The 25471-nt window shown below is 43.8% G+C and overlaps 1 protein-coding gene across 2 annotated transcripts in view; it reads right to left on the bottom strand.

Annotated features, from left to right (window-relative positions):
* NTN1 (netrin 1) overlaps window positions 1-24950 on the bottom strand; it is a 464858-nt gene extending 439908 nt beyond the window's left edge. For both annotated transcript variants that reach the window (XM_086930628.1, XM_086930627.1), the window contains exons 1-2: window positions 24838-24950; window positions 23054-24120 (exon numbers count right to left, since the gene is read on the bottom strand). In XM_086930628.1, the coding sequence (XP_086786754.1) occupies window positions 23054-24071 (1018 nt within the window). In that variant the 5' untranslated portion in view covers window positions 24072-24120; window positions 24838-24950. The remainder of the gene's footprint in view (window positions 1-23053; window positions 24121-24837) is intronic.
* Between the last annotated feature and the right edge of the window lie 521 nt (window positions 24951-25471).

Raw genomic sequence — 25471 nt, forward strand, 5'->3', positions numbered from 1 at the left:
TCTCCTACATCGCGGCCAAGACCTGGAACGAGGTCCCGATCAACATCAGACGCGCCCCCATTCTTCACATCTTAAGGAACACCCTCAAGACCTAGCTCTTCAACTGACCGGAGCTGCATCACCCCAGCTCCCCACCCTTTGCCTTGAAACCCTTACGGGTATGTAGCACGCTTCACAATTCCCTGATTGATTGATTGGTATGTTGAATTATTTGCTCAATATTGTGGTATGCCTCAATTGTTGCAGCTGTTCTGTATTGTCATATTTAGGGTGGAGTTGGTTCACAGTTGGTAGTGAGGTTTCCGGAGGCCTTAGCATCTTGTATCAAAAATAATGTAATGACTGGCTATTTTCACCAGGGCCTCAAGGAGGAACTTATGGATTCTTCATTACTTAGAGAGCTTCGGATGGGCACTGCTTCGGCTGTTTCTAGCCTCCATTTGGCAGTTTGCTCCATTGGTTCGGCCCTTTGGTGAGGTGAGGGATGCAGTCTGCACCAGGGGATCAAGTGTTGGGCCGGGTGCTCAGCTGATCCCTTTATCAGGTGCCAGGGAGTCCTCCAGGGGATGACTCTGGCATGATTATTTTAATTCACATCTGAGTAAATCTGGTACCCCTCAGATCATAAGTGCACAAAGAAGGTGCATTGGAATGGTAGGGATGCTAAGGATTTAAACAGTGCTTAGTTTGTAAAAGAATAATTGTTGAGGCGCAAATTGTTCTCAGAAGCCGGTCAGCTCCACGGCCGAATGGCTGGTTTGCAAAATACCGTGGTTATATATTCTTGATTCCACCCCATGGTTTATTCTTCCTCTGAAACACCCTTGCTGCCTCTTTATCTCACTCTTGCAGATTCTTTTTCATACCTTCCTTTATCCTTTTCACTGTTTTCTGTCTTTCTCTTCCTCTCTCCCTTTGCAGCCTTCCTGTCCCTTTTTCTGGATCAAAGTCTGAAAATTAAAAATAAGTCTTGATCCCCCAAAAGTGCCAGTGAGTCCCCTCGTGCTTCTATTGACTCAAAGTAAGCACTGGGTTTAATTCTCTCTAGTTACTTTCGGTGGAGGCCAATTAGGATGTCAAATTTGAAACTTTTCATTATTATTTATTGTTTGTGAAATGTTCTTTTTCGCTTTGCAAAATGTTTGTTGAATAAATATTGGCAGAGATGTTTGTTTCTAACCAGGGCTTTAAGTGGGATGAAAAAACTGGGGGGGGGGGGGGGTCTCTCAAAGGGGCGTGGCCAATGTAATTAAGGGCGCGCCTTAAAAAACATACGCTAAAAATGTGTGTTTAGCATAGTGTGCCGCCCGACTTGTATTTTGCTGTTTCTGTTATTGCATACAGCCAGGGCCGGTCCTAGGGTTCATGGGGCCCTGGGCAGAATAGGAAAATGCGAGGCCCCTATAATTTGCATACGAGTTAACTTAACAGGAAGTGACATCATAGGAACTCCTTTCAATTGGCCATTAATTATATTGATATTGTTTATAGCGCATGCCAGTGTAGCACTGGCATCTGCAGCTGTAAGCTAATTGGCAACATAGTTGAAAAAAGCCAGGTTTTAATTTTTTTCTAAATTGTTTCAGAGTTTGCAAGGAACTCCATGTCTCTTTGTTTATTTTAGGTGTTTCCACTTTTCCCGAGGAGGTTTATCGAAGAGCTCCCCTAGGTGTGTACCGTATGCATTTCTCCAAGGTACTCAGGACCTATGTTGTGAGCAGTATACAGTGCCTTGAAGGCTACTTCCTTTCTAATGGGAAACTAGTGTAGCTCCAACAATACATGAGAGAAATATTTGAATTTAGGAATTCTCATTAAGAGATGACCTGCTGTATTTTATAAAAGGTGCAGTTTATTCAGAGATCACTGATTATATGGCATTGTTGAAGCCTTTTTGCAAGAAGCTACTTACTGAGTTTGGATGTGAGTATAACGGTTAAAAATTAATACTTAGAAAATGCGTACCTATATTTTACATCTGTATTAAATAGAAATACATTAAATGATTTAAAAATTGTTATTGTTCTATTGAATGGGATTATGAATTTATAGAAAATGGGCCAATAATACAATCTTCTGCCATTTTTAAAAGTATTCTTGATGAGGGTGAAACCTCCAAACCACTCGGAAGTGTGAGGCATGCCTTGCACACAACAAATTATTAAATGTTACGTTAGGTACCTCTGCATTTCAAAGATCCCAAGTTTCCCGGCCTCCTACCACTTTGCATGGATTCTTCTCCTCTTACATCCTTGAATGTAATGCTCTTCACCTCAGCTCTTAATCTCTTTACCAGCCTGTCCGCATGGATTTTGCCCATTACATCCATCTCTCCTCTTCCCTGTCTCCCTTTCTGCCAGCCCACGCCTTTAGGCTGGCTGAAAAACAAATGAGTGGTTCTCTAAAAGGGGTGTGGTCTACATAATTAAGGGTGTAGCCTAAACAGGGTAATCTAAATTTCTGTGATTCCACAAAGAGTACAATCTGACCAGTACTTTGTTTCCTCTCTGGGCTTTCCGTGATTGAAAACAGAAGTATAACACAACTGACATACACCTAAAAACAACCAGGAGTATTGATTTTGTCAATGGTTGTTACCTGTTTCGGATAAATGAGTAACAACAACAAATTATTTTTCTTTTACCTTGTCACTGTTTTGACCAATGAGGGCCTCCTTCACACACATTTGCACAGAATCACACCTGCAATTTGAATATTGTACTGTTGCTCTGTGTTCTCTGCAGAGAGGCCATGTATTGAATGATCATGCATTCTGAACACCTTTTTTTGATCCCCAGGTAGGCACAGTGAGAAAGTTATACTGCCTTCGGCCTCAAATACAAAGCTCTCAATTGTAGCCAGTTATAAAGACCTGGATGCAACTCAATACAAAGTGTGCACCATACAAGAGTAATATGCTGTGAAACGAATGACAGAAACACACATTTTGAAAATACCTAAGATTTTTAAGGAATGCAAAATTAAGTGCAGCACGTGAACCACAAACAGGAACTAATTTGTTGCCATGTATTACCCTAACATACATTGTCAGACTGAGACAGGAAATAGGCCCCAGCACCGAAATAAAAGTGGTCCCCATTAGTGAATTAGACAGCTAAAAAAATGTCTGTATTTGCAAATTATATCAGTTTTTAATTTGTAAAGACATGCTGTTTACGATTGTGTAAGGTATGGAAGACTGCATATATATGTGAGTTTGCTCGAAGCAAAGTTTGTTTTAAAATATCATGAAAATCAAAATTAAAAAAAGTCTCATATGACCATAAAGCAGGCCTGTAAACATAAAAAAAACAGCCTACATACTGACCTGACAGATTAGACCGTTGGGCACAGCCGGATTTGATTGCTCTATAGGTCAGTCCGACCCTGTAAACGTGTCATACCTCATTGTGCAGACACTAAACCAGTTTTTTTGCAGGTCAAGTTAGTACATGAATATAGGAAAAGATATGGGGCCCATTTCAATCTCCGTTCTAATTAATTGCTGGGTGTAAGACACGTAAAGCCTTGCTCCAACCACATGTTAATGTTGTGTCTGCTTTTTTGCCTGCACCCCAGGTCTCTGTCATACTCACACCTATCTGCTCCCCCCCCCCTTTTTCTCACCTCTATGCTTCCTTTCCCAGTGATCCCTCATCCTAGGTGATCAGATTTCACGTGACAGGAAGTAATTCTATTATTTGTTGTGCGCCCTGCAGGAGATCCTGCTTTTCATTCATACAGGGGCAGGGCGCACTTCACACATAAGGGCAGTTTAAGTACCTATCAAATCGCTGCCATCATCACGCAGCTGCAGCGATTAGGCCCTGTGAGAGGGGCCAGCAGGGGAAATGGGTAGAACCTTTAAACTCTTAGGGGGCCCCCTGGGCCTCGAAACACCGAAGTCTTTAAAGGTGCGAGGCCCCCCTCCTGCGACCAGACCAGGGGGCCCTGGGCAGCCGCCCATGCTGCCCATGCCTAGCGCCGGCCCTGCATACTGCTATGTGACGCAAGTAACATCATACATACAAGTCAGAACTATTGGCTTTGTCAATGGTTGTTTGTTGCATGATATAAATAAGCAGCAACTACGGCTTGTATATATTATTGAAAAAGCTTCCACTTAAAGCCCTGGTGACACCGCCAGAATGTTGCGGCTCTTGCGTTTCAAAAAGAGAAGGGAAATCCAGAAAGAAGATTACTCTTTAAAGGATTTCCCTTCCCCATACAACCTCGCCTGGCATGACGTCATGCCGTAAGTTCTCCACTGGTGAGAATTGAGCAGGCGCACATCGATGTGCCTGCTGTCTCGAAATGGATCTTTATGGTGCTTTTTTTAGCGCCCTGGCACTGTTTTCCGGACTACCTGGGGCCCCTCGTCATGTTTCCTGCTTCCCCTACTTATGCGCCATGGAGTGCCAGATTAGATCACTGCTTCTCACGTACACCTCCGTTCTGTACCTCTGCAATGTTGCGCACCTGTGGAACTGCACGTGCCAGCAGCTTGTGGTATCAGTAGCAGGGGGGGGAGCTCAGCTGCGCACTGACGGCATCTGCAGAGGTGTCTCTCATGTCAGAGGAGAGTAGAGAGTGGAGAAGTAGTCGCACAACATCTGGGGCACGCAGTGCTTTACCGGCCGATCATGAGCTGTTGCACTATACTGTGCTTTGGTCTGACGCAGGCCAGGCGACTGGACCAGCTGATGCCTGCCTGATACTGTGGTCCAGGAGCCCATGCTGCAGAGACAAGCCAGGATGCTACCCTACCCAGTGGTTAATTTGTAAAAAAAAAAAGTGCCCGGGGCTCTTGTTAGGAGTCAGCTGACACAAGCCCATTTCTCATGTTAGTGTCGCCTACTACCCATGAAAGTGCAGGGAAACGATGTGGCATAACAGCCAGATCTGCCTACTTCGGGGCTGGGGAACCAGGTTTGAGTCTCTGCATCGACTCAGCATCCTGTGATTCTGGGCAAATCATTTAATCTCCCCATGCCTACCATAAATGAATGGGAATGTGTCCTAAAATGTTCCTCCTGTGTTGAGGATTAAGTGCCGGTGCTAAGCATCTGAAACCACCGGCTCAAATTAAGCACTGACCCTACCTACACGTACCACAGCACACCACACCGCCCAGTCAGGTCTTTCATTCACATAGACAAGGTCAGGTTAACAAACCAGTGAGTCGGTTTGTCACCTAGCAGTGCGCTAGACTTCAACACATGAATGTGACTCACTAAATCAAGTGCATCACTGGGGTGGGATGGCACCTAGCTGCCTTGAAGTTGGATTGGTAGACTGTGGCTGCATAGTGAGGAATGTGTGACTTTACTAACCAGGGCATGCAGGACCTTGTAAAGCCATTCTTCTTGTTAGGCTCAGGACTGTGAACTTGCCTCGCAGAATGAGCTGGCATCAGTGGGCCCACTTCTGTTGTAGGGCCCTGCACTTCCCCGTGCCTCGTGGGGGGTAGAAGGGGAGAAAGGGTCTTGCTGGAGGCTGCTGATCTGTGCTTAGCCTGCACTGCAAACGGCTGAAGGGAAGAGGTGCTAAAGGAGGCGTGTCCTGCACTTTCTGTGCTGCTATAAAAGCTTACCACATTTCGAAAGTATTGCCCCGAATGACATGTTTGGTACGGTCCAGTGAACAAACGTGGCTAAACGGCTAGAGCAGCCGACTTTGAAGCTAAGAACCCAGGTTGAAGTCTGTGATTCTGGGCAAATTATTTAATGTCCCTGTGCCTAAAAATGAATGTGTCCGTCAGTAATGCAACAGGTGCTCTGATACCTTCGGGTCGGGTTCGTGCTATATAAAACTGCAATAACAAAAAAAAGTAGTTTGATAGATGGGTCCCCCAATATTACAGTGGACAAACCCAAAACTGCCCGTATTATCAAAAATGTATTACTTAGGTAGGGGAGCTGAGTCAGAGCAGTGCATTCAGTTTCAATGTTTTGCTTTTTCTTGTGAGAATTACTTGGGGGGCGGGGGGGGGCGAGGGGCAGTCATTCTCTATTAACAACCGTAGTAACCGTATCTGATTCGGCTCTATTCGCTTCCCCACGTCGTGCTTTCGTGCTGCAGCATAATTTTGATTCACATTTGTCACATAATGTACATTATGCTGTAACCTGTTGCTCTTTGAACTGGCCTCGCCCCTCACCGCCGCCAAGGTCCCTCTGCCACCGGACCACCAGCTGCCATGCCGTAGCTATCAATAAAGGCAGTGCAGGGCACTGACTGGGGGAGTGGGTGGTGCAGAGACCAGAGGCCCCGGCCCGAATTCTTTCTTTTTAATTAGTATTTTGAACAAACGAGGCACTGAGCACAACTTGCCTTTTCCTGCTGACAGGTTTCGAAATATTAATATAGTGCATTATGTTTTGGCTCACGTTAGAGAAAATTGTACAGCTGACGTTTCTTTGACCGTGGGCATGTTTTTGGTTAATATAATCGGATATATATAAGCGCTGGGTGATCCTAGCTCCCCCTTAAAGGGGGACAGCATTCTCACACCCCATTCCTGCCGAATCACAATGAGGTGGCAGTCTCCCAAAGAACCCGCCCAATCTGTGCTCCGCGCATCGGCCAACGCGCCCCGACAACCTGCTTCCAATATAAAAATAATATCGCCTCCCAACCCCTCGCCTGCCAGCGCGATGGCTCCCCTTCCCTGCTTTGAAGTGCCGCAATTTAATTTGAAAAGCCTCGGCAATCATGTTTCCATCTTGTACATTAACCAGATCCGTATTGTGGAAGGGGGCGGGAGGGGGCATGGAAAATACGAAAGAGCAAACTTGGGTTGTTTGTGACCAAAGGTGGTGGGAATGGAAAATAGAAGAGGATAGAAACTGAAACAGCTGGTGCTCTGGTTCATTTGCGACCCTTGTAGAGTGACGTATGTGCTGGCCTCACTATCTCCGTAGGACCCCGGAAGTTGGCGTTGCTGAAGAGACCGGGTACAGATTTAAGAAGTTTGAACTGCTACCTGAACTCTGGGCCCTAGTGGTGTGCGGTTAGGGTTTGTAGTCGAGTTGCAGCGCAGAGTATTCCAGCACTTATGAACAATTGCGCTGATTACCCCGTTTGCCTTTTTACAATTGTGTTGACTCGTATTAGGACCCGGATCCCCCACACGTGCCCCACGCCCGCACACCCACCATAGAATCAACACCTTAAGAGAAGTGGTGGGTGTAAAAAGGCCATGTTTATTAGCATCTCATAAACATGACAAAAGATTATTAAACATTAAAATTCAGACATTCAAAATATGAGCACATTTATCAATTATTATTATTCAAAACATCTTCAGCAGTTTGTATTGTGTGTTTATTAAAATTCTATTCACTCATAATTTCTTCTTCCTTCCCCCAGCACCAAGGGGCCCTCTGGCACGCATCCCCCCAGGTAAGATGCCCACGCAAGGTGCAGCGCACCTGCGCCACTGAGTGGTGGGCCCCAGCCCTCGGGTCCTTGTCCGCCATTCTAGGGCCCCACCCCTCGTCCACCAGACTGCCTAGGAGGCTCGTACCTGACGCCCTAGCCTCCCCAGCCAGTGGTCTCCATCCCCCTGTGGAGAGCTTACCTTCTCTCCCCTCAGTGCTGGCATAGGGAGTGCGCAAGGCGGACTCCCGTCCATTCTGTCAATCTATCAGTGTTCGAATGTCTAATTTCCGCAAGCCACCTCACTAACTACTGCCTTAAGGGACGGGTGGGCGGGAGAAATTAATCTAGTAATCTGCCAGGCAAAGGGCAGCAGTAACTCTAGGGAGGTGTGCGCTTTTTACAATTGTGTTGACTCGTATGACACTGATTTAGAGTTTGGTGGACAGGTACTCACTCCATCACTAATGTGACAAATATCCCGTCCACCGTATTACAAGTATATCGTATCTAAAGGCACTTGTAATACAGTGGACAGGATATCCGTCAGTTTGTGACCGCAGACCTTCCAACGTACAAAACTTTTCACTGTGTGAGAAGAGGCGTGGCCTAGAAGGGGGTGGGGCCTCATGGGGAGAGCTACCTGATAAGCAGCCTGCTCCCTACCCCCAACAGACTTTCCCATAAAAAGGAAAACTAAAGGTTGCAGAGGCTGCTGCTAATGTCCTGGGGTGTTTTTCAAACCCCTTAATGGGTACCGGCAACTAGGGCTTTAAGTGGGATGAAAAAACTAGGGCGGGGTCTCTTAAAGGGGCGTGGCCAATGTGATTGAGGGCTTGGCCTAAAAATTCTAAGCTAATAATCTGTATTTTGATGTTTTGGTCATTACATCCAGATATATGATACAACAAGTAACATCATACCCACAAAAAGTCAGGACTATTGGCTTTGTCGAGGGTTGTTAGCTGCATAAGATAAATAAGCAGCAACTGCGGCTTGTATATATTACTGAAAAAGTTTCCACTTAAAGCCCTGCTGACACCACGACGATGTTGCTGTTCCTCAGTTTCATCAAGAGTAGGGAAATCCAGAGAGAAAATTACTCTCTTTAAAGGATTTTACTTCCCCTACAACGCTCACCTGGCATGACGTCATGCCGTAACTTCTCCACTAGTGAGAAGTGAGCAGTGTGAGCATGCGCACATCGACTTGCCTGCTGTCACTGCAGTCCCGAAAAACCGGACCAACTGTAGTTGTGTGTCTAAACTTCCTATGGAAAAATGAATGGGGAAAATGCATTTTGGGAACCTCCTCTTTTCTTGGCCCCTGCTTGACGGACTTGACGGATAATCCAGAAACTTTCCATACACAAACTAGTCAAAAGTTGACATAAAGCAAGATCTTGTCCAGAAAGCATTCATTTTGTGATTTGGTGTAATTCTATTCTGTAGTTTTTAAGAAATAGAGGTAAGAAATATGGATGTTTTACGCCATGGATAATCTGTGGAGCCAACAGATCTACAGCTAAAATCTAGAAATTAAATCTGATTGAAACCCACCACATCAATAAAGATGTGATAGCAGCAATTTTAGAACTCAGGAACTCAGTACGCTGTCCTGAAAAAAAGTGTAAAAATATATAAAGGTGGCCGGGTAGGGATACCCTTCCACACCCCCCTCCCTCCCCCGATCCCAAGCTAGTTTAATTTGTACAAACAGTTCTTACAGACAGCTGTGTTATTAAGCCAGTCTTCAAACCAGAATATGAGGTTGTACTTTGGCTCTTGTGCTGCTTTCTCCACCTCCTCCTTGCACGCTTCCTCTTTGGAATTGAAGAAGAAGTGAGGTTTCCTACCTTCATCTACGAGAGAGCACTGCTGTGTGTTGATGGCAATGCTGACCCACATACTCAATCAGTGTACCAGAGAAGCTGATGGTCCCATCTCTTCCTACAGCCACTGTGGTCACTTGGAGGAGTTCCAAAAGGCCATTTCTTCAAAGGGCAAAGAGTGAGTTGTTCCAGCTTTATGGGCACCTGCCATCTCCAATCTATTTCCAGGCCAGTTCTCCTCTCTTTAGATTTGGGTAAAGAAAGAATTCTATAGGCCTAGGATCTGGAACAACATCCCTGTAAGCATCATGGATGCCTCAAATCTACTTCAATTTAGGAATGAGTTGAAGACGCACTTCTTGAAAGAATCGCTACCTCGCAATAAATTAATAGTCCACAAACTAGGTACTTCTCCTTTCACTTGTTGACTTGATGCCTTCCTTTGATCCTATACAGTGCTCAGTGCTATAGAAATACCACATGCATACATGCTCCTACATGCCAGTCTTCCTCCGGACGAAGTGCTTGGCGCCTACAAGCTTTTGCTTCTACAATTAGATTGAGATAAAAAGAGAATTCAACTCCTACAGGCCAAGCCTCCAAATAAATGTAGTTAAAGAAATTGCTTGATTCCTACAGGCCAGTACTTATACAATTAGATTCAGGTGAACAGATGGTTTGATTCCTACAGGCTAGTCCTACTGTAGTTAGAAATGTGATAACCACCTTCGGTAGACTACGGTGTGAGGACAGGGTTCCCACACCCTAAAATATCTAATTAATCTTGCATTTAATTTCTATGGATTGGTCAAAAAGCACTTTATGGAAGATGACCTACCTAGAAAGGTATAAAGTATTATATGATTACCAGTCTCATTTGAAGTACTGGGGAAAAATGGGGCTCAAAAGCAGTCCAGGGGAAACATTGGTATCACATGGTAATGGTTGATTTTTGAGCCTGGTTCAATGCAATAAGGAAATGTTTGGTAAATACCTTTGCACGCTTTGTGCATTATATTTCTGTTTGCAAGTTGTTTTAGCTGTGTACATGCATCCAGGTATTACTTTTTTGATATTACAATTGAAAAAACCTAGGACCAAAGGCATCCTGGGTGCAACATTTTATTTAAACTGGGTGCAGACACCGTTTCTGCCTGGTATAAAAGTTACAGCAGCAATCAGAATGAGGCTGTAGAAGTATGGCCCTAGTTGTCTGCATCATTGTCTTTTTTTTAAATCCTATATAGTGATCTATCACACCGAATAGGTGGCTCCTTCTTAGCCTTATCCTGGAGGGATATAAGATTAGAGTATCAATACATAAATAAATAAATACATACATACACTGTTGTATTCTTTAAAGTTTCGGCCACTGCTTACAATTCACACATATTTTGCTTTTGTATTTTGGGCATGTCAACATACGTTTTTTGCTTTTTTCCTACAATTATTGATAGTTCTTTATAATATTGCGCAGTAGATATAAATCACATTCACACTCCTGACCCTCACTTGGAGTATATATGGTATTTAAGTTCAGTATACCCATTTATTACAATATGCACACTGTCAAAGTACAGTACACATATACACCTTTGGTGCAAAATGCCCACTGCTACACCACACAATATACCGATTGAGTACGCTACTCTCAGAGCTGACAGTGTTAGCACAAGATATGCCATTTAGAGGAATATGCTCAATGCTTAAGCAGTGTTGCTTTTTAATGCTGGCGACAAATACCTATCTAGTATGTAGAACCGTTCATTACTACAGTCCTACTATTAAAGTGCATTATACTCAATTTGGTACAGTAATCCACTGCTAAATGTCCTGACGTGACCCGTCAAGTTAAAGTAGGTTCGAAGCGTCAATGATACACTCTAGGTTGCACCTTGATGGGTTCAATATGGAGCTCTGTTAATAGGTTGGTGGCATCCAGAAAAATAGGAATGTTGCATCGATCTTTGGTGTATCAGTGCTTTATGTTCAGTTGCATGGTGCACACTCTTGGAGTACTGTGCCGTCTGCACTAGGAGGAATTATATCTAAACGCTGTGACTTAAAAAAAATATATTAATCTATAAAAAAAAGGGGCTTGTGTATACATTTAAAGCTGATATGTTGATATATATGGATTAGTACGTACCGGTGGAACATTGGCTACAGGGACGGGTTTTGAAGTAGGCCTTTAGACACTTGTTGCATATTTTATTGATCTACTATGGTCCCAATTGGGGGTAAAGGTGAGTCCTTGTGCTCATACGCTGCTAAAGTGCAGCATACCCAGAAGAGCACTTTGTCCCCCACTGATGCTGATTGGCCTTTCATTGCAATGACATGGACTCAAGAAGAGCCTGTACCCATTTCGTAAAAAGACAACAGCTAAAGTACAGATAAAACACATAATAGTCCTATTTAATAATTTTAGCATAATATACTGGGCTTAACAATAGTCCCCACCTTTGCTGCAATACAATACAATACAATTAGGTAAATGAACTGATTTGTTCTGGGATTTGCATATCGTTTTTCAAAGGCCATAAGAGGTCCACTGCTTATGTATATTATACAGATTCGTTACTTTATGCCTATTCCAGAAGCATAGTATATTAACTTGGTACTTTATACCCACTGTCTACTCATTAAGTACAATATGTCCACAGTTCAGTCAGAATCCTCACTGCTGAAGTTACATGATCTCGTCATATTTTTTTATCTGACTGATGAAGTCCAATATCCTCCCCTTAGTACTTACCACCGTGGTCAGAATGTGGTTAGGGCAATGGCATGTTTGCACTGGCATCCCTCCTCCTAAATATTCCATCATATCGGATGACAGAATGGCTATCTAATGCACCGGCCCGTTAGTGAATATGGATCTCACGCACGGAACTAGTGTGCTTTTCATTTTTCTGCCCTGATTGCAGTTGGGAGTAGTGCAGGGCTAATTCTGATTCCTGAGCAACCCCTTGTTTTCTTGGGAATCGGAATTTGGAGTGCTTCTTGTAAACACAGGCGCCCCACTATTGTCCCCTAAATTAACTGGAGGAAAACCTGTTGTGAATTCCAAAAACGTGGAATTTGTTGTGGAGAAGACACAATTCTACATGTAAATCCTTACTTTCCAGAGGAGATCTCGGAATAGGAGGCCGTCTGCAAGCGCAATGAGACTTTTTTAGTGATAGGTTTGCGCTATACAAATGTACCTGATTTTGATTTTGATATGGAGGGGACAAGTCGATGGCCTCCTTTAATCCCCATCACCCACCTCACTACCCCACCATTCCCAATGACAGCCTGGGACTTTGCTGTTTGGTTATAGATCTAAAGATCTCAGGATGTATTTACTATGTAAACATAAATCCAAAACTAACATCACTGCGTAGCACCATATTTACAGATTCTAACTGAGTTTTCGCTGCAATACATAGTTTGCTAGACATTGAGTTACCAACAGCCCTATTACCTCCCTGTGCATAAAAACATTCTGGCTTGCCCTTCATCCCGACCCCCCTGGCATCTCTGAGCTTCCTAGGCTTCCAAGGGCCCTCCTCAGAGCAGAAACAGGACAATTGTTCTTATGCGAATCCTTGCTTTCTAGACTCGAGCAGGAGGCCTGCTCACCCCCAGAGCAACCCTACCTGGGGCACCTCCTACATCCACCGGAGAGCTAGTCTGGGCAACCGGGCCATGTTTCCATTCCCCAGCGCAGACCACATCCCTCAAACATCTCCAAAGGACTACTGTCCCGTAAAGACAACACGTACATGAAAGATGGGCAAAGGACTGGAAGAAGAGCTGACTGACCATACCCGCCACAAAGTTGCAGAATACTTAATGATTGGTGCAAGCACCCCTTTTGAGATCCACGTGACACAAATGCTTCTCTACCCAACTTCATGTGAGGTGCCAAGGAGATCTGAATTGTCCACATGAACCATGAACGCACCTCGACCCAATACAACAGACATAACATAAGCAACATTGCATCTACCTACAAAAGACAAGGAGAGTTAGAGACAACTGCAGCTCGCATGCATGACATTAAGAGCTTGACATAGAATAATGCAAACAACTTAAACACCAGATAAAATCTGCCTTAACTTAGATTACATCTTCTAATTACAGGGAGGAGTGGTTGGGGAAAGAAGGGATCTATGCCACTCAGCGGCGTCTGCAAGTGATGTGGGTCTTACGGCAGCTGGGATGATGGCAGTGCTTAATTAAAAAAAAAAAAAGAAGTGCCAGGGCTCTCGCTATGAGGCCACTGTAGCTTACACCACACATTACCCCAGCCATGCTACAAATGATAGTAACAACACATCTACAACCATCACACTCCTACAAGTGTGACAATTTGGACTATTTCAGGACCTACCAAAGCTATAAGAATGGCTTGGGCAGCAGGTAATACTAATTTTTAAAGTATATTGAATTAATAATTAACTGATGTTGTGGTCATCTCTATATTAGCCAGACGGTGCCACCTTGTGGTAGACTGCCACAAGTGCCGGTGTTGACAATTTAGTGCTGGTGCCAAGCAACGGAAACCACCGGCTCAAATTAAGCAATGGGAGGAGTGCCGGAACAAAGAGTCTGATCCCTACCTTGCCACACCTTTTGATTTAAAGGCCCTGCAGCCATGCCCACCACCACCTTCACCTACCGCAAGATCTTCCCGTGGTGCAGGCTCACAGTATGAGAAGATTTTGTGCCAGGTCTAATGTAGGGACATCGCCTGCTGGCCCACCAACTTGATCAACTCAGCACCAATGCGCCCTCAATAATGTAGTGGTTCTCCATTCTGGAGTCGAGCCTTAGGGCTTTCTCCGCACCCAGTAGAAGCACCACTCCACGGTATCAATATGTACAAGGTGCCATAAATACGTCAAACTTTCCCAGCCCAATTGCATTCAGATCCTACCTGTTCTACACAGCATGTCAGAACCCAAGATTAAGAGATGGGAGTGCTTGACATGGTGTTTTTTTTATTTTGCTCTGCTTCAGAGAAACCTCATTTATTTTTAGCATTCTAGCGCTTTGAGCAACATTGTCAACATGTGCTCGTGGTCTTTATCATGACACCCGAGCAAAGCCACGTTTGCGCAGCTGACACAATTACGAGTGGGTTGGTATTTTTCGAGGCCCCTGATGTTTCACCCCAGGTAAATACCAGCAGGTCAAGCCTGCCGATATTTACAGAGTGAAAAGGCCAGGTGAATGCCGGGACATGCATATTATGGTGCCAAGCGCACCAAAATCTGTATGTTATTACGCTTGGGACATATAACAAGTGTTAATTATCGAACCTATTCAATTCTAAAACCCAGGATGTTGGCATTTAAAAGGTGCAAGCAGCACCTGTCTCCGAGGTGCTCGTAATTGAGGCCATTGTGCTTTACCATTTCATTATTTTAATTGTGTAGCATGCTCAAGTACTGTGTTATAATAAATTGGGGGTCTCATTTACAACAAAATAACCCAGTGCAGCGCTGCAAGCCATTTTGCTGCACCGCGCTGCGTCATTTTAAAAGAATGCAGAATTTAACACGCATAGAAAGAGGAAAAAACAAGGTTTACGAAATGTTGTAAATCTGGGAATGCGGCAGAATCCATGGGTGTTGCGTGGGTACACCCACAGCAACACCCATGGCATGCCCCTTTCACGCAAAGTGGTAATGAAAGTGGGCCATACTTACAAGGCCATGAAAAGCCATGCAGGGAGGCTTTGCATGGCCTTCTAAATAAGGGCCAACGCACTGCGCTGCTGGTGCGTCAAAAAAAGTAGAGCACAGGCAGCGCAAGGGGCTTGTAAATAAGATTATGGGAATTTATTGACTTAATAACCTTAATTCAATTAAACTTTAAGCTTACTTGGCCTGCTCCAATTATTGGCTCTGAGTAATTACCAGTAATAGAGATTAATTCAAGCAGCCCATCCACCCTTTTTTGGGGTTTCTCAAAATCATGTGTTTGTTGGTTCGACTTGGTTTCTTGCAAGAAAATAACAAATTGTTTTATCTCAAGGGGGTGGCAAAGTGAGCCTAATTCAATTTACACCTACCAAAAGGGGCTTTCTATGAAGTTGAGTGACGACTTCTCTGCTGAGTGTAATGTCTGAATTCCCACTTCTTAGGAAGCATTTGAAATCACAGGTCTGAACCTCTTCCCCTGGCCCCGAAATCTCCCTAGTTTTCTCAATTAGTTTTCGATTATTACCTAGTTTATTGAGTACTGTCCGAATGTATTGCCATAAGTGTGACTTATGTAAAGCATGTAGGGAGGTGCGAAATCGCAAAGGGTTTTCTCAAAACCGCCACAAAATTCTATGGTGAGTTTTGCAAGTTGTGAAGTGTTACGCTTTCTTTACATTTGCGTGCAACAATGTATATTGTGAAAGGTAAGCCTGCAGAAAAATTGCATATATTTTCGATATTAGCTGGATTTGATTTGGGTGAAAATTATCCTCCAATGCACTGGAAATCTTTGCACCAGTGAAGGTAAAAGTAAACCGAAACCTTTGCAAGCATTCTGAATTATGGAAATCTGAAACTTCACAAAGAATGTTGATATAACAAACTCAAATTTTTGGTAACGGTTGACTATGTCGCCCTAGGATGGACTCAGGTCACTTTCCACACTGCTAAATGTACAGTACTCCTCCACTGAATGCAGCATGCCTACTGCTCCAGTGAAGGAAGCCTCTCGGCACAGTATGCTGACTGCTAAAGTAGAGTGTGCTCATTTAGTAGCCACCACTTACTACTTAGCCACAGAATACCCCTTTTCAGTACAATATACCCTCTGCTGACCTGCAACATACCTGTACAATACAATGTTCCCTCTGCTTCACTGCAGAGTGCTCGGTCAGCACAGTATACCTACTGCTAAAGTGCGAATATATGTAAAGAGTGCCCACTGCTGAAATATAGTCTATTCAACCAGTGAACAAGTCCTACTCAGACAGCGCAACCTACATACTCCAACCCACGACTAAAGAAAATACCAGCTGCCAGATACATTGTTTATCTATCTATTCAGTAAAATGCACCCATAGCAGCTTTGGTACAGCATACAGTGATTCAGTAACTCACACTACCTAAATTCAGTATTTATAGATTCTGTATGTGCCCACAGCGTGACTATCCACAGATGATTCAAAACACTATACCCAGGGCTAAAGGCCAGGGTGTGTAGATTAATCACAATTAGGGCTCCTGGTTTTGTGGCATTTATTTTTAAACATTTCTGTCTGTATTTATCCATATTTATTTTTGGGCCATTTTATCTGTATTTATCCACATTTATTTTGTGTTTTGCGTATAAGTGAAATTGTAAAACTGCACATTTCTATATTTATTTAACTGATAGACGTGCACTCATACTTTGATGTCTGTCGTGTTTTAGCTATTTAAGCTGCCAAATATTACATAACAATACATCCACTGGTAAATACTAGCATTATTTCACAAATGTATTTGCCACATGCTGTTATTTATAGAAATGTCTTTTTTTTTTATTTCTCATGCTGTCCATCTGCTCAACTGTTAGGCTATAATTCATGAGACAGCTCGGAGAGTCACTTTTCCTGTATTTATCCACTTCTAAAAATAAATGCAGACAGAAAACACAGTGTTTTCTGTCTGTATTGATCTGTAAAAATCCATAAAAACGGAAAACAGGGAGCCTTAATTACAATACACCCTTGACACATTTCTCCAGTTACTAAAGTGTATACCCCTTTCATTGCCACTACTGAAGTACTCTAAACTATTTCCATAAGGTCATGGTTTTAATGCATACAGCCTTGCATGGTTCAGGAGCCAGCTACCTTAGAGAGAGGATTTATCACGACATCCCAAGGGATCTGCGCCAAATTTGTGACCCTCCCGTTTTTAAAAAGAAATTGAAAACCTGGCTTTTCACACAATCTGTTTAGGTTCATAAGCTGTTGCTGTTCGTCTTTAGCACTGAGACACTCTTCTGAGTAGCTGTGCGCTGTATAAAATTTTATAACATAACATTTCACTGCACAGATTTCTTTGCTAATTCACATTCAGTACAATATGAAAGTACTAGATTGTAGGTACATTATATGCCACTCAGCACAGTAAACCTATTACTAAATGAGTACAGATGACCTCTTTGCCCTCATGGTAGCTCAACTTACCTAAACCTTTGTCTCCATTCATTAAACAGCCCCATACCATGCAACCGAAAACCACAGCAACACAGTCTTAGGGTATCTGATGACGAAGAGCTTCCTCCTACCTATAAAGAAATCCTACACACTTATTGTGTCTGTCCTGGTCCACAGGCAAACTCACTGAGTTTATACTCACACACACAGACCGGCATACACAATCACGCCCCACTGAGTCTCTTATTTAATCAAATACACTGATGTGGTTTACTGAGAGAGGTCCATAATCAGAAATCTGATTGGGACCTGCACATATTTGCCATTATAATTGGCACATCTAACTGCAGAAATGATGGATCTTCTGCAGTCGCCAATGTTGATTGCGCACCAACGATGTCACAGATTTAATATTTGTAATGGATTTCCCAACATGTAAAATTAACATGTAAAATTAACATGTAAAAAGGCATATGTAGTTCTGCAGTTTGGGTGAGAAAAGGTCTGGGACCAACATATATTGAGGGAAGGCATTTCTTCACATGGAAAAAAAGTTTTTATTATGGAGAAGAAAGAGGCCTACTCAAGGTCACATATCCTCCAGCCTAATCCACAGGCATCATGTTCAGACTGATAGGCACATACTAGTCTTTGAAGCTGTAGTTTTCCTATGAGTGCTCTTAAGGACTTTGAGAATGTTGAAAATTGCAGAAATCTATGTAGGTACTAGGAGTAGTATTTGACTGCCTAGATTTCACTTATTTCGACTTCATAATCTTGGACCAGCCATTTTATCTCCACCGGTGCGCAACCTGAATATCGACCCCAAAATATTGTGGGGACACAATATCAAGAACAACTTATTGAATAAAAACATATTGACTGGTTAGCAAGTCTAGATTTTCTATACCTTACTCCACATATATGTACTTTTTTGGCACATATATCTTTCGGTACCCGGATCTGGAGTTACAAATAGGAAATCTGATATTTTGCCCCTAGATGTTCTTGTACCATGAAATTATGGGGGGTGGGGTCGAAATTCAGAAACACAATCATCTCTGTGTGCTACAATTCCCTTATCTACCAAAATGATGAGCTCTTAGAAATGTACAACCCTTATGTATGCATCAAAATAGGGTGCCTATGTGGACACGCTCTTTCAGTCTTAATTCAACATCAACTATCTGCTCTCAAGAATGTTCTCACTTATAATAATTAATTTTTAGTCTGACCCACACTCATATTGACCTTTTCTTCACATATAAACTGATGGAGCACACATCTAGAGGAACTTGCCTAGGCTGTCATTACATCTTCTTCTCTTACCTCCAAAGATTAAGAAGAAACCCTTGCAGGCACACTCTTTCACAGGAAATGCTCCTAGGATTTGGAACTCACTACCCAATGACCTTTGCTGTAACCCCTCCTTCTCTTGCGTTAAACGAGACCACAAATCTTAACTACTTAACAGCTACTTCGACACGCTGTCTTCGATAGTGTCCCTTGATGTAGTCGCGTGACTCACTCGGTCTCTAATCTGTCTCTATCCCCATTGCTAATGCTGTAATACTGTAATGTTATATACTTTTATGACTGTTTTGACTATCTTATGTTGTATTATTTAATACTCCTTTGTTGTCACTTTTTTGACTCCTTTGTTGTCACTTTTTTGACTCACATGAATCCTCACATGTAATTCAAGTAAACTTATCAACATTATCATGTAAAGTGCTCGGATGCCTTTGGGTCTAGCTAGCGCTATATAAAACTCAAAAATAAATAAATAAATATGTACTCCTGACCCGCTGTTGGACCTTTAGACACTGTGCCCACCAGAGTAGCCCGTTCTCACTCATCATCATTAAGCCTTTCTCTTAGGACATGAGCTCATCTACACACAATCACTGACACATTTTAAGTTTTCTCTCAGCCACAAAAATTAGGTCTGGACTCTCAAGCCCCAAATAAAGTCAGCGAGATCATGGTATTAATTCATTTCCAACTCCCTTTCTTGATGAACACACTCCGACACTTCACACTTCACCTCAAACTAACCACATTGATTCTATTGCTAATCAATCTGGATTAATATAATACTGCTTACTTGGAAGTGCCAAAAGAGCAAATAAAAAGCGAGTTAATCACATTCCATTACACAGACTCATCATAGAATTTAAAAACTTTTGTAAACCCCACTTCCCCTGACTACTAGAAGAACGAGCGGAAAATAACTTTTGCACAATTTAACATCAAGCCTAAGGGCTGCTTGTCAACAGGGCCACAACTGTGTCTGAAAGGGTTTACACACCACAAACCAAAACACAAATGCTCAACTACACACAAAATCCTAATTCATACTGTTTAGGAGGCAGACGCCTAGGATGAAAGTAACCTGAAGCTACATACTAACTGAAGGACTGTCTCAAAGTCAGAAGGAGAGAAAAGCAGACCTCTCTTACATCGGGATTTCTCTGAATAGACTCGTTCACATGGATCGGGCCTGGTCAGACCTCTCCTGTCCTGACCAACCATAATTGTACCATCTGAAAGTCAAATCTGTTCTGTAACATAAATGTATTTTTCTGTTTTATTCAGGTAAGATTGTGTGTATTTTTTCACTCTTCACTGAGTCGGATTGTCAGATTGCTACTATCTAAAGTGATCGTTCTGTGCCCTGCTGCCCCCTTAAATCAAGGAAAGTAAATATGCATGTTATGTGTTAAACACAAAAAACTGAAGGTGTCTACGTGCTCTCTGTGATTTTGGAAGGTCGATCCAGACCTTGGACTCCATTGCACCCAACCTGGGACGTTCTTGAGGAAGTCTCAAATTTATGAACTCGCATTGTGTGACCACCAAAGGATCCTTTTGTATATGGTTAGATAAATCAATCTAAGGGTCTTAAAATGTAGCCCCTTAATAGTGGGATATTGATGGAGATTCTACTGTGTGGCAGTAAGGTGCAGGAGGGTGATAAGTGCCAACCTTATCTTGGCCGTATATTTCATGAATTCTGGAATCAAGCAATATAAAGGTAATTTCAATAATCTATTTTTCATTCCACATCAATCTTTGCTATTCTTTCCACTTACTATTCGCCAAGCAGGTATTAATCCCCCCAAAACACCTGTTGTAACGAATGCATCCTGCAACTACCTAATTAATCGGGTGCTACATTGATACTTAAGGGCGCAGCTAGGCACTGGTGGCTTTGACAAAATTATCTGGGATCATTTTTTTGTAATGTTGATGACGATTTTGTTGTATTTTGGGGATTGTTTGTTTAAAGATACTTGTGCAGAGCGCATTCAAATTAACTCAGACTTTGAGGAGTTTAGAATGCGCTAATGGGCCATTTTGAGCTTGGCGGATGGAGATCATCCACCCCCTTTTCGGGGGGTGCCCTGCATCCGCCAAACTCAAAATGCCACCAATGTCTTCTCAGGAGAAGCTTCAATGCCTAAGATGTGTATGGTTTAGCCATGGATGCTTCCACCCAGCAGATGTGGCGGCTACAGAGGTTCTGCATGAAACTGCTGTAGAGGAATGCTGGTAAGTGCCACATGGTACCCACGTTTAATGGGCACATAAAGCTGTAGAGATAATCTGGGAGATATGTGTTAGGAATGATGTATCCGTAACTGACAACAGCTATACATATGTACAGAGTGCCATCAGTGGGCCAACAAGTCTAACTGGCCCATTTTATTCTTGAAATAGACAGCACTTGTCATGATGCATCTATTACACGACTTCTGTAATTAGCTCTGCACAAAAACATATTTTACAAGCATTGGTTTTGGGGGGTTTAGTGGAGTAACAAGTAGTTGTTTTTCAATTGATGAAGTTCCAATGCTGATTAATAAATGCTATAAAAGCAGTGAAAAGTATACTCATAGATTGTCATTCCAATGCACTGGTCTATGGTCCCTCACTACAGTTTATTGAGTTAAAAGAACAGACCCAAAAAAGAACAAATTATGAGTAGGGAGTGTTTTGTTTTCAAGTTCTGAAATATTAATTTCTATCACTAATTATTTTTCTGAACATACATTTAAGGAATGCAATCTAAATTGACTGAATTTCAAAAAAAGCCCTTTTGTTAAGTATTCGGCTAAATCCAAATATCTTAATGTTGTCCAAATTTGACTGCACTTATCTGAAATAACTACTGCAAGCCGAACTGCAGCACACCCGTAAACTGATGTTGCATTGTACTGCTCTTTTGAAAATCTACCTTAAAATTGTGGCATTGGAAGTTAGTCCACAGTTTTATAGGTATAACAGATAGAGTTGTGGTTTTGATCTAAAGAAGGATCCAGAGTGCTTTTCGTGCTTTTGCTATAACAGTTTTTGGAAAAGATATCACAATAAATGCTACGACGGCAGGGGCAGACTGGGGGGGCCTTCTTTGAAAGATTAAAAGCTGAGTGCTGAATTAAAGAATGAAATAATGAAGACTGTTTCATCTTGAAAATGCTGTTGATATGATGATTGGTGGCCATGGCACTGGTACATAATGGCAGTGGGCTAATTGTCTTATATTTGACATTACAATTGTAAAGATTGGTATGTCCCTATCTCACACTACACCATTTTTTAGGACTATACTGACACTATTTAATTAGAAAGTTATTATCCTGATAGTTTAGGTTTATCTCCTTCCCGTCCTGTTGCATTTACTTTGTGCTCATTGAGCCTGCATTAAACCGACCCTCCAACTCAACGCTCAGCATCACTAACCCTGAACTAACTTACACCCTTAATGTTATGTATGTGTAAAGTATGTACTCACTAAAACCGTCCCTGGGTCTTTACCTAATTCACACCCCAATGGGGTTTGCTCCTCTCACACCCGCAATTTGCTTTACCCTACCACACCTTCAGAGAATCTGCTCATTACCACTCTGTTGAGGAGGCTGTGCGCAACCAATTCCTCAATGAGTCTGTACTCTCCGACTCCCTCACAATCTGTAGTCACCAACACCCGGGCTGGATTTTTTACTTACCCACACCCTAAATCGGTCTTTACCCCCCTCCTCAGAGGCCCCTTAAGTTGTCACCCACTGCTGGTAAATCATCACTTGCTCTAAACGTTTAGTCTGTTCTCAATAACTCTGTGAGTACTGGAATATGAGCGCTTGCTGCCTCGTGCCCTCAAAGTGTGTACTCTTCCTTACCACTGATGAGTCTGTACTCTTACTCTACCTGTAAGTCTGTGCTCACCCTCACTCTTGGTCTCAGCACCCATCCCACGCCCTAATAGTGTGCACTGTGCACTCAGTAGATACACTGAATGAGTTTATTCAACCCGAACCTTGAAGTATGTCCTAACAAACACACTTGAAGTCTAAATTCACCCACAATGTCAGTGATTCTGTGCTTGCCCCGTGCTGCCATTGAGTCTGTGCTCGCCCATAGAGATGTGTGTCCGTCACTACCAGAGCATCATTGTCTCCACTTACCCATACTCCTGGGTTCATCTCACTTTACCTTACAACGATCACATTTTCAATTACTATGTACTGATCCAGGCTCTCAATGAACCCAACATCCTGGCACATTATGACATTCCCATTGAATCTATACTTGCCATACTCTCAAAAATCAGCATCATACAAAATCATTGAATCTGTGTTTATCCAGTCTCTCAAAGAGGCCATTCTTATGTAGGATGACCACAAGTTTGTACTCACCAACACACTCGTTGGCCTCTCTGGCGGTGGCCCTCTGCCAAGGCCGGTCGTAGTGGAAGGGCTTACAGCGGTCACACTCAGGCCCCGCTGTATTGTGTTTGCACTCGCACACTAGGCTGTCGTCGCGGTCCCTCACGCATCGCGAGGCATGACCATTGCACTTGCAGCGGCCCCCCACCTGCAGGTCTGAGACTGCGTAGAAATATGAGTCCCGGGCTAGTGAAGAGTCATCCTCATTCTCGTCTCCAAAGGTGTGGAGACGGCTGAAAACCACCTTAATGTCCGTGGCCGTCACCCAGTCCTGCAGAACAGGTGAATTGTCAAAGTCATGGGCAGTGGGTCGCCCGTCGAGCGTGCTAAAGGCAATGAGGCCGCCAGAGAGCGGGTGCATGTCTGTGTGCGAGTCAGTACAGATGGCCTCCTGCTCGTTCTGCTTGGTAATGGCCGCCTTGTTGGGTTTGTTGAACATCTTGCGGCATTGTGTCGAATAGAACTGGAAGGGCACCCAGGACTTGCCATAGTCCATTGACTTGAAGATGGCCATGGATTCTGGCCTAGGCGAGCAGAACTGCAGGCTGACGTAGGTGACCTCAAACTTCTTGCCCAGGGATAGCGTCAACGTGACATTCTGCGGGTACTGGACATAGTTCTCCGACTGCCAGCAGGTCAGGTTGTGGGGGTTGTTGAGGTCGGTCAGGAAGGAGGCCGGGTGGGCCTTGCGGGGGTCTGTGGCGTTGCAGAGGTGGCAGTTCCTCGAGCGCTCGTCGCCTTTCTCGGTCACCACGCAGAAGCGGGCCGGGGGGCGGCCACAGACGCTGGACACGCGCACTTCCTTGCCGAAGGCCGAGTTGACGAAGTCCGGGATGCAGCGGCGGGGGTTGCCGTTCTCGTCGTAGCAAGGGTCAGGCTGGGCCGTCTGGACCGAGAACATACTCATGCCATAACCCCCTCGCACCCCTTCCGCCATCCAGGACACCGCTCCCAGGACCAGCAGCACCTCCCAGACCTTCCAGAACATGGCGAGCCCGTCGTCCTCTCGTCGCGGCGCCCACTGGAGAATCCGGCTGCTGAGAAACCCCAAAAAGCAAGTTTTATTAAAATCTTCTCAAACAAAACATTATTAAAACAATCTCGGCGCTCTTGTGGCGAATAGTGGGAAAACACGCATTGTAATTGGAAAACCTACAATTGAGGGCTCATGTGCACACCACACGCACCTTTATCGGGCTGCAGAAGTGGGACAGCAGTGGAAGCCACGCCCACTTTTTTGCTTCAGAGATTCCAAGCAAAAGCTGCACCTATCCATGGGGAAGTCAGTTTTAATGTAACATTGACAGACATCTTTCAAAAAAGCCCGGGGCGCGTTGCACCTTGTTTAGTGATATTCGGTGTGACGTAGCTCACTTGCATTAGGGTATAGGACTAGGTGCGAGGGGCGCCTAGTACCGTAATCTTGGTAATATGAGGGCTAAAGTCAATTGGCGAGTAAGCATGCACTGCAGCTGAGCATGAAAGACACATTCCTCACCCGGTATTTCTCCTCGCCCCCAGCCGGCATGTATATAAGGTTTTCACCCCCAAATGAAAAAAAAGCAAAACTTAGAGACGTTCAATGACATTCCACCAAAAGGAAGATACTCAGACCATGCTTGCAATTAGCACCAAAAGATGGAACATGAAAACAAAAACGAGATGAAAACACGAGGTGTGGCTGGAATCCTGGGATAGCTTAAATAGCTGTTTTATCAGCAGCGAAAAATAAGTACTTGTCTACACAAACAGACCTGATGCGCAGGCGGCCCGACCCCCTGACTGTGGGCACACTTAGCTTCAGTGGGTACTCCTGGCACAGACCAGCCGGGTACGTGTGACTGCCCACTTTTATATCTGGCTCATGGGTGGTGGTCGGCCTTTTAAAGTGATCCTCACTCTGGCAAATCAGGGAACTGAGGTGCAGAGAGGGAGAGGTAAAGAGAAGGCAAGAGAGAGAAAGGGGTGTGCCCAGGATCACACACAGTGTGCTCAAGCGTGGGAGCCGGGAATTGAATTATGAAAGGTTTAATTCCGCCAACACGGAAGCCAGAGATTCCAGCATCCTGTTACCAGGTGTCAAAACTGCACACTCGTTCCAACACCGATACGGTGTAATCCTGTACGCCAGGTGAGTCGCCTTCCCTCCACCCCTTCTCCCCCACCCCCACCCGAGAACACAGTGTTAATCCTGGGACATTTCAGTTTCTCACGTTCCTGTCACCAGGTGACCCCACTCGCCAACACCCAATAAAATGTCATTTATAGTGAAATAACTCCCGAGTATGCCCCAAGCGTGTCAACAGGTGGCACCATTCTCCAAGACCCCGCCCCCCTCCCCCACCAAGTAAGGGTAATTTCCGGGGAAATGTTTGTCGTGCCTATGCC

Source organism: Lissotriton vulgaris, chromosome 7 (genome assembly GCF_964263255.1).
Source record: "Lissotriton vulgaris chromosome 7, aLisVul1.2, whole genome shotgun sequence".
NCBI classification, from domain to species: domain Eukaryota; kingdom Metazoa; phylum Chordata; class Amphibia; order Caudata; family Salamandridae; genus Lissotriton; species Lissotriton vulgaris.